This window comes from Trachinotus anak, unplaced genomic scaffold (genome assembly GCF_046630095.1).
Source record: "Trachinotus anak isolate AG129_WGS33_773 ecotype Australia unplaced genomic scaffold, CSIRO_AGI_Tana_v1 ptg000002l, whole genome shotgun sequence".
In the NCBI taxonomy this organism is placed as follows: domain Eukaryota; kingdom Metazoa; phylum Chordata; class Actinopteri; order Carangiformes; family Carangidae; genus Trachinotus; species Trachinotus anak.
The window spans coordinates 9855040-9865147 of NW_027273853.1; the positions used below are offsets into that span (position 1 = coordinate 9855040).

At 39.6% G+C, this 10108-nt stretch overlaps 1 protein-coding gene across 1 annotated transcript; it reads left to right on the forward strand.

The window, feature by feature from the left end:
• The first annotated feature begins 6078 nt into the window (after nt 1-6078).
• Nucleotides 6079-8834, forward strand: bcap29 (B cell receptor associated protein 29). Its single transcript, XM_071495294.1, has 8 exons — nt 6079-6288; nt 6794-6900; nt 7182-7282; nt 7383-7530; nt 7693-7828; nt 8057-8153; nt 8348-8448; nt 8582-8834. The coding sequence occupies exons 2-8, from the start codon at nt 6809-6811 to the stop codon at nt 8615-8617; spliced, it is 711 nt and encodes a 236-aa protein (XP_071351395.1). The 5' UTR covers nt 6079-6288; nt 6794-6808; the 3' UTR covers nt 8618-8834.
• Nucleotides 8835-10108: the final 1274 nt, after the last annotated feature.

Consider the following 10108-nt stretch of genomic DNA (forward strand, 5'->3'; position numbering starts at 1 on the left):
CTTAAAAAATGCCCACAACAATCCCCCAAGGCCCAAGGTGATGTCCTCAAAAGTCTTGATTTGTATGACTCAACAGCTCAAATCCATATTCAGTTCACTAATCAAAAAACAGAGAAACTAGACAGAAAATATTAAGATTTCAGAAGCCAGAACCAGAGAATTTTGGCTATTGATCAATTGTCAAAACTGTTCCTGATTAATTTTCTGTTGCTCGACTAATCGATTAATCAACTAATATCTGCTGCTCTAACTTTTAACAGCTTGCAAAGAGCCAAGCAGAATTACGGACATTAGCTACAACTTAGCGCTGAGCCTGTAACGGAGTCTCTCCTTTGCTTCCAGACCAGTGTGTTGGGTGAAGCCAGTTGTTTCAAAAACAGTGTTAAAATAATTTCACTCAACATCCGAGAAGATTTCACTGATGGAATGAGACAACTGAAGCCAAAAAACTTTTCGTCAAATCTATTTAGAACTGCGATGATTTCAATAATCACAAGAGGTGTACAGCGGAGCCCAATTTACTTATATTTCCTGATTAGCAAAAACATGCCTTAAAAATTTTTAAAGTAGCTATTTGTATGTTTTGCTTTTGTTAACATAAGCGTTAAACATTGCAAGGTCAGCATCAAACTTTATCCCTTTACTCGCCAAGAGCTGTCTCTAACAGTGAAAAGTTCTTGTTTTGCTTAGCCCCCCACTTAGCCCCTGATACGTCAAGCTGTCTCATAACAACCAGTGACGATATTAAAATTATTTAATTAACAAGACTAGGTCAAAACCTCGTAGGCTATTTTGCTGGACTGCCTATGGTCAAATCCTGGTTTTATAACAGCGATGTCATCTGAAAACATCACCAAACACATGAAGACAAAGACTGTGCTGTGATTTCAGCCATATTTACTTATAAAATGATCACTGAGAGAGAAAGTTAGAAGCTACAGAATTTCTTTCTTGTTTTGTCTCTTACACAGCTCACAGCCTCTGTCTGGGATCCACAACTTTTAAGCCTTTATTTACCTCAACTCCAGAACGTGACAGACTTTTATTTGAGGCAAGTTTGTACCCTATTACAGGTAGGTCTTTATTTGTAGGCCTATAAATGTTCATAGTGATTTTAATTGCTTCCGTTTGCCTTGTTTTGTTTTGTTTTTTTGTTTGTTTGTTTATTAGGCATTTTGTGCCTTTATTTGACTGGATTGCCATGTTAACTCAACACTTCCAGTAATCCATTCAAATTTAAAGCCCTTTAGCGTTTCAGTGGACAGACACCCTTTATTTCTTAACACGGTTTTAATTGCTGTGCTGCAGTAAGCGTATTATCTCATTTTCAGTTGCTGGTTTCTTTAGCAGTTTGACTTCTCTCTCTCTCCTACTCTCCTGCTCTCTCTCTGCTCAGTGTGCCTTATGTTTAGTTATTCCTCTATCTCCTGTAGTTCTTCTGAATGATACATGTAGTGAAAGTAGTTTATTTTCCGTAATGGAGGCGATTGAGGCTCAGTATATTGGAAACGCTCCTCTGTTTCTCTGCAGTTCCCAAGCAGCCAGGAAACTAGACTACCCCTAGCCTATATATAGCCCCTAGACGTTTTAGCAGTATAAAACAGAGCTGAAACAATAAGTAGATTGACCAAAAAATTATTGGCAGCTATTATGATAGTCAATTAATTATCTAATTTTTTAAATTTATTTTTACTTATTCCTGATATTTCATAGACAAAATTATATACTAACAATAAAAATAATCGCTAGTTTCCTCGCTCATATAAGCACAACTGATGGGGAAACTTTAGCAAGTTAATTTGTATTGGATATTTATCATTTTATTTTTACAGCATGACACATATAGTCGGATGATACTGCAGCTCTAACATACATGACATGGAGGGATTTATCTCAAGGTCTCTGCTATAAATCTTTACATACCTGGTTTCACTATGTTGCTCAATAAAACTTGCCATATTTCAATCAGCGAAACACTGAGAAACTTCTGCACTCATAATTAAAGAGCCATGATCATGCAGTAATAGCGTGTGCTGCTTTACTTTAAACAAGGTGTTTCTCTGCACCACTTTCTGGGCAAAAAACACTCTCCACATAATGAGCCACGGATCTGACTATCACCCTGGATGCATAAAATTACGCACTCTGTACTGAAAGGGATGTTAACCTCTTTGGTAATGAATATTTTCCACCCATCACATTTGTTAACCACAGACTATCCCTACAACCCTCTTACTATAGCTCTCTGTAAAACTGTATTTTCTGCCCCATATATGTACGCGCATCTTGAAATAGTGCTACACAACAAGGAAACTGTAGATATACTATGAGTTCATCATTAGGGCTTATTTCCTTATTCACACAAAATTATTATCATGCCACTAGATATAATCTAAATACAAGGTTGTTTAAACTGCAACACCCACTGTAAGTGGGTTGCTTCTGAGTGTGGATTCAGATGCAGTCTCAGTGTTAAAAGCACCCACATCCTCCACATCTACAGAGAATTTTTAAACAAATATACAAAGGAAACATTTTGCGAGCTTTACCTATATACCTGATTAAAAGTCTCTACATGCATCTGTTGCTTGATGTAGCTTAAGGTAAGTTTGCAACAGTGGTTAAAAGAGTTCAGCTGTTCTTTAACTACTGACTGCATACATTTAGCTTGGTCTTTTAAAAGAAATAATGTAATGTTGTGAACTTTGCAACCTTGAGAAATTTGCATGTGTATGTGTATTATTATTATGGTCCACTTACAGTTCATTAGGCCGTTTGTGGATAAAACAACCATGTAAAACTCAGTTTTTTCAGCAGATTAAATACCTGACAAATCAAGCAGATGAGAAATGCAGAAATGCCAAAAGGCAAAGTTAAGTCTTCCCAGTCTTTAATTCAGAGTCAGACTGTTGTGGTCATGAGCTTTGGGTAGAGACCTAAAGAATGAGATTGCAGATACATGCAGATGAAATGAGTTTCCTCCTGAGGATGGCTGGGCTCAGCCTTAGAGATAGGGTAAGGAGCTCTCATATCCAGTGAGCTCAAATTAAAGCTGCTGCTCCTTTGCATCAAAAGAACCAAATGAGGTGGTTTGGGCATCTGATGGCCTAACCCTACCCCTGTCCTATCCTAACCCTGGTGGTTCGGGCATCAGGCATCTGGAAAACGTTGCAGGGGAGAGGAACATCTGGACTACTTTGCTTGACCTGCTGCGGCCAAGATCCAGCCCAGGATGAGCAGCAGAAAATGGATGGCTTGATTGGGTGGATAAAGTGAAGTCTTAAGTCTGTTAGTACAAGTCAAGCCTCAAATCAACGAGTTGAAGTCTCTATAATACTTTAGACAAGACCCTGACGAATGACACTAATCAATATCAGCTTATCACTGATATATTATTGCCATGTACTGTACATTTTCCAACAAGAATTTGCAGTACAGAAATGTCATTACAATACATTTTTTCTCCACCAGAGAGCACTGACAAGTTCAGTTTTCAACTGTAAAATGTTTCACTCAGTGGATATCTGGGTCACAATTCATTAAAAAACATATTCCTATTTTACTGTTTAACTCCAAAATACAGTAATAAAATCCAGTGCCAGTTGAGCTTTAGTTGAAACTTAATAATAATATGGCTATATTATAGAAATGCACTGCCTATGATTTATTGTCCATTTATCAAGATGGAAATAATTATGATTACTTTAAAGCACTGCTTTGTAATAAGAGAAAAACTTATTTTGCGAGACAATTGTGGAAACTTCATCAAGACATAAATTTTCATTCAAGTCCAAGAAACATCGGAGGGAAACAATATTAGTTATAGTTGTGGTGTATGGTAAAGACACATACACACTAAACAATACATGTTTACGATCCTAATAGTCATATAATACTGGTCAGATATAACAACAATTTAAAAAAAATCGGATTATCTGGCTTCCCTAATTTGCAGATTTGACCTTGGTTAATGAACTCTAATTAAAAGTTAAAAGTTAGCAGAGGAAGCATCATATCTTTTCACCATTAACTCAAGTTAACCAACTTTTTAACCACCTACCCACTCAGCAAATGCTAAATGTAGAGAGTATTTTGCGTTTCTGCGAACACACTTAATAAAAAACACTAGACAAACATGCAGCCAACAGAGGCTACAGCTAGCCTAACAGCTAGCTAAAAACTCCCACCTGTGAGGACATGTCGTCACTCTTGAGGAGCTTCAATGCGACTGTATAACTTGGTCTCTGTACATGGCATACTCTCCATTAAGGACCACAGAGCTACCAGAGGAGCAGTTTTCCTATTCGGTCCAAAGTCTTTGCTGTAAAGTCAACGAATCCAAGGCTATCTTCATAGTACAGGTCCACTGAGCCCAACACAGCGCGGCTGTAGTGTTAAGATGGTTAAGACCAATCAGTCACACACCTGGACAATTCAGAGCAGTTTCTGATCCGCAAAAAAAAAAAAAGTTAAGTCAGCTACACCCCTTGTCCAGGGAGAAGAGGGCCCTGCTTATCTAGCCAGGTGTGGGAGGGGGAGCCAGCAGCCCCTCAGGTATTATGCCTACAGGCATAGCACCATTAGTGACCCACATGGGTACATGATGGTGCTAATCCATGTGTGGGTGCATCTGCACATTGACCAAGTTTTTCACAAATGAAGCCATCATGAATGGACAGTTGCAGCAAATAACATGTAGGTGTTGGGTGTTGGAACATTGCAATAAAAAAAAATAAAAAAATAAAAAAATAAAAAAGCACCAGCCACAAAACAATCAGCCAAGTGCTTGCAGGGACTGAAATGATAAGAACATGGATACAAGTAGGTGAAATGTGTTTCGCTTGGAGGGTATCTGTGCTACTAAGCACAACTGTAATATTTTATATTACCATTAAGATAGCATTTATGAGGTCTGCATTGCCACATTGACTACTGTACCTGGCATGAAAGAGATGTATACAGACAGACAATAAATAAAATGGATGGAGCTTTCAGGTTACAGGACTCCACCAAGCACACTATCACCGTAGCCTGACCATCTGCTCATTGCAGGCATTTTACTATAATGACGGTTCAGTCTCCTGAGTTGCGACCTCTGAGATGGTGAGGAGAGGAGAGCAATCAAAGCACATTCAGTTCTGCCACAGTCATTTGCCTGCTCTCAAAAAGCTATCACAGGGTGCAGCTGTAAACATTTTGCTCCTCAGCACTCCTGAGACATGCAGTCAGAGAGGATAGCAGCTATCAGTCTCCTTCACAGAGGAAGCCCGGGTGAATACACTTCGCAAGCTGAATGCAGCGGATAGGGCCATATACACAGAGAAGTCCAGGGAGCTGAATTAGGTCAGAAAAACGTATTATTCAAAAGGAAGAGTGTACTGGAAGCTATGCTCAAGAGCTCCCTTGGTCTCTGTTTGTTGATATGCAACACCCATGCAATTTATGTTTGTGAGCAAGCCAACAGCTGTTTATGTTCCTGTTTGAAAGGCATAGAAAGGTACAAAAAGAGCAATCCAATTAAGTCTTTTTGTAATGAATGAGCTTTTGAAATTAGTCTTTTATTTAAATGACAACTGTAAATGGAGCCCTTTATTTACACTGTTGCACATCTGTATATCAGTTTCACACTTATACACTTATATTTGTATTAAATCTACTGCAATAATTGCAAAACATATTGGAGCACAGACTCCCCGTCCTGTGCGAAAGCTTTGGTATATTCTATCATTAGATAACATCACCCCCTTGTGGACATGTGCATGTTTTGTTTTGTTTTGTTTTGTGCTGGTGACGCTCAGTCAGAAAAGTCAACATATCCAAAGAGATATTTTAAGTTAGGGTCTGCTTGTTTATTTCAGAAGTTTTGAGATAAATATCAACCATTATGTTTTATTCCCTATTTAAAAATAAAGTGATCATCTCTCCTTACTCCTAACACGACTATTTTTATACACTGACATGAAATGTGAGAAGACACCAACAACAAACACACCCACCCACACACACCCACACACCCACACACACACCAGGCAAAAAATGGTCCAAAAGTAAATAGATAAGTCTTGCAGTTATTCAGCAGTAGACTAGTAACAGATAGTAAAGCACTTAGTTTGAATGTTGTGGTCTTTAACTAATCCAAAGGGCCTGACCAATGAGGTCAACTGGCCAGCAGTTTTATTTAGGGCTGTAGGTCCTCTCATGCTCCCCAGCAGCTGTTGTGAGGGTGTGTGAGCGCATGTGCGTGCGTGTCTGAACTTTCCCATTCTTCTGATCGTTCAACTTTGTCTGGTAAGCCAACAACTCTATTTATTGCTTGGAACAGAGTGACTACCTCCCGCTATTAAACAAAGCAACAGCCGTTGATACTTGTGCTGAGGAGTTAGACTAGATTTAGAGGTAAAAGTCTATTAATAGCAAAAGGCTATGAATGAGAATGCAGATTTTCTGTTAGGCCTACAGAATTTTTTGTGGGAGCGTGCTCAAAAAGTTATTCCATAATGTAAAAGAGTAGCTACTGTACTATATGTACAGTAGTATATGGAACATATAGTTCAATAGGCAAAGATTAAATAGGAATATCTGAAGATTTTTGCATTTTCATTGACTTTCACTGCTCCTTGTTTGGAAATAATGTTAATATATCATTATTATTACTTGGATATGGATATGGATAATGGATAAATAGAGTATGTATGATAATGGAACATGTCTCGAAATGCAAAGCTTTACATTATTTCAGTTCTGGTTTGTTAGTCGTGCTACACATAGAGATAAAATGTGTGAATCCCTTCAGGAAATCAGAGTCACGATGACTCTCCAGTGGACGGCTGTGGCTCTCTTCCTCTATGGAGCGATAGCAGTCAACCTCATCTTGTGTATACCCTTCATTTCAGCAAAGAGGTAATGCAATTTAATACACAAACCCCAAACATAATCTAAAGTCCATCCAGCAACTCATCGTCAGCATTTTGTGAAGCAGCCTCTTTTCTAACTCAATTTAAAAAAAAAAAAGTCATATCATTATGACTTTATGAGTCAGCCAAGACTTTGGTTGAAAGAAAGAAAACTGAAAGAGGCAGTTCACACAAATCACCAGCAGAGTGCATCCACATCCCTTCTACACAGATCTGTTGTGTGTTAAGGCAGCTACGCTCACAGCGTCCTCTCGACCTGCTTTGCAGATGGCGTTTGGTTTTCAGCTGGAGGATATGGAACTGGTTATCACCATATTGGAACAAATGCTTCTTTACTATGATCATGGTCCTCATTGTTCTTTTCCTTGGTAAGCAATCTGCTCTTTCAGACACTGAATGAAGGCTGACATATTGTGCATCCAGCCCAGGCAGCATCAGTCATGCTTCTGTCCCCCTGCTCACCTTCAGATGCTCTCCGTGAGGTGCAGAAGTACTCAGGTCCTGAGCCCATGCAAGACGCCATGGTGAACCCCAATTTGTACGACCACGTCCACATGAAGCTGTTCAGAGCCCAGAGGAACCTCTACATATCTGGCTTCTCTCTCTTCCTCTGGCTGTTAGTGTCATTTCTTTCCACATTCATTCAGAATGACAGAAAAAAAAATTGTGTTTTGGACCTAACTCCAGAACAATCATCACTATACCAGTCCTGTCATGTCTTGTCCTGCCTTTATTTCTTCCGGTTCTTGTCTTTTCCTGTCCTGTGAACTCATCACAGTATCATGCGTCGGGTTGTCACCTTGCTAAACCAGGTTGCCGTCACGCTGGAGAACAGTGCGGGCCTTCAGATGCAGATGGACAGTGCCGTCAAAGCAGCCAAGCAGCACCAGGAGGACAACCTGAAGCTCAAACAAGTGAGAAATAGAGTCAATCACAGCCTGATGACAAAACTAAGAACGTTGTCATTTCCTTTTCTCCCCTAATAGGCACCATCTACCATCTAACATCATTTATTCGCAGATTATAACATAACATTTTTTGTGTTTTCAGACACTATTGTTTCTAATTTGTACGTCCTCTGTTGTCAGCTGTTAAAATAAACCATTTAAGCTCGGTAATTAGAGATAATCCTTTGCGTTCAGGCTCTCCTTGATGATGAAAAATCCATGTCAGCAAAAAACGAACAACTGAAGCTGGAGGCTGAGAAACTGGCAGGTCAACTGAAGGCTGCAGAGGAGGGTGAGTCATCATCACTGCCTTCACACAGGATGCTCTGCAGTTATACATTTCAAAAGCAAAGAACTGTTCCTGCAAATATTAGTCACAGGGAGCATGGACCACTGTAGATCATTTCTTGCACTGTGAAAGAAGCTTTAAAGGGCACTGATGATATGTAGAGCAATTTGAAGATGCAGGACTGTTTGTGTGTGTAGCTGCGCGCAAGTCTCATGCTGAAGTGGAAGCCATGAAAAGGCAGGCGAAAGGTCTGGCACAAGAATATGACAGACTACTGAGGGAACACCATCAACTCCAGGTAACACAATCACACAAAAGGCAAACAAAACATATACGTGCATGCAAATACACAATCACAATTAATGCAGTGTATATTGATTTCACTAATACTGGAGTGTTTTGTTTTTTTTAATCCTTCACTTGATCCACAGAATCTCCAGAGTGCTGAAGACAAAAAGGAGCAGTAACCAGAGGAATAGTGACAGTGGTTTCCAGATGTTGCTTCTCCACTTCTACACTAGAACTGTGTGCTATATGCAGTAGACCAGAGGTCATATTTGTATAGTCTTTCAGCATGTGTTTGAATTGATAGGATTAAACAAACAAGGCTACACTTTACAGGATAAACCCTATAGCATTCACTGTTATCAAATTCTGAAAAATAAAAAAAGAACTCTTATTTTACCTCAGGGACTCATGTTTATTGCTAATACTTAATATTTGATAATGATTAAAAAGCTGACAAGTACCTCAGACCACGAGAATAGTATCCTTCTCTCAGCACATAATGACCTATTTATACGTGCACTGAGGAATTAAGTACTCGCCAGTTTTTATGGTGGTCATGAATGCTAAATCACTGCTCTCACAACCTTAATGGAAAGGAAATCCTCGCACAGGTATCTCATATTTGTTTACATTTATTGTAAACCTTTTATCTAGACAACAGCTGTTTCCTTCTTTTTAAAGGTTAGTGAGAAGGGTGCACTGGACTTGATTATCAAGATCTTTTTTTATTTTTTATTTTTTTAATTCCCATTTGCCTTTTGACTTTACTAAGCTTCCTGGAATGGTAGATCTTCAAATCTTAACGTGTATAATGTCTCAAACTGATTTTGAGTTGGCCCAGGTTGGTATATGACAAAGGCACAAGCATTAAAAACAAACTGACAACTGACAAGGCAGACTGGAGGCTAAATATGGTATACACTGTGCAGTCAGGTACCGTTATGGTTTGCTGGACCAAAATGCTGACTCAGACAAAGGCAGATGCAATGAAATTATTTTAATGGTGAAAACACAGGCTCGCAGGTTAAGTGCAGGGGAAAACAAGCAGACAGGAAGAAACACAGGCTGTTCGAGACAAAAGGATTAAAAATACAGGTAGCAGGTTCACAGGGAAAACACACTGGAACGTGAACAGAAACATGAGCAGATGATCTGACAGAGAACAAAGGGAGTGCACTAGTTCAGGGTTGATTAGTGAAGGAGGTGCAGGCGGAGAGTGCTGGGGTGACTGCAGGACTGAAGACAAGTGGGAACACGTGTATGTATGGGTAGGGACTTTTGGTGACTGGGAAGAGGAAGGAAAGTCCACAGACGTCTGGTGCCTGATGGAAGAATAGGGGGCAGAATGGCCAAACTGAACAGGACTGGGGCATGACTCCTGAGTCATGACAGGTACAGTACATGTAGTAGGGATTGTAAGCAGACGCTACACAACTCTACTCTCAAAACTCTTTTGACTCAAGGTTTACTTACACACTTCCTGTCCTGGATCTGTTGACCATATGACACAGTCCTCACCAGCAGACTGAGTTTGCTTAGGAAGTGGAGATTTTCAAACTTTCCATGATTGATGATTTTGAGCATCTCCAGGGCTTCACATTGAGAGGCGTTTGACTGTTGAAACCACAAAGTAATGGAATAGTGATCCTGCTGCACGAATGATTTCTGTT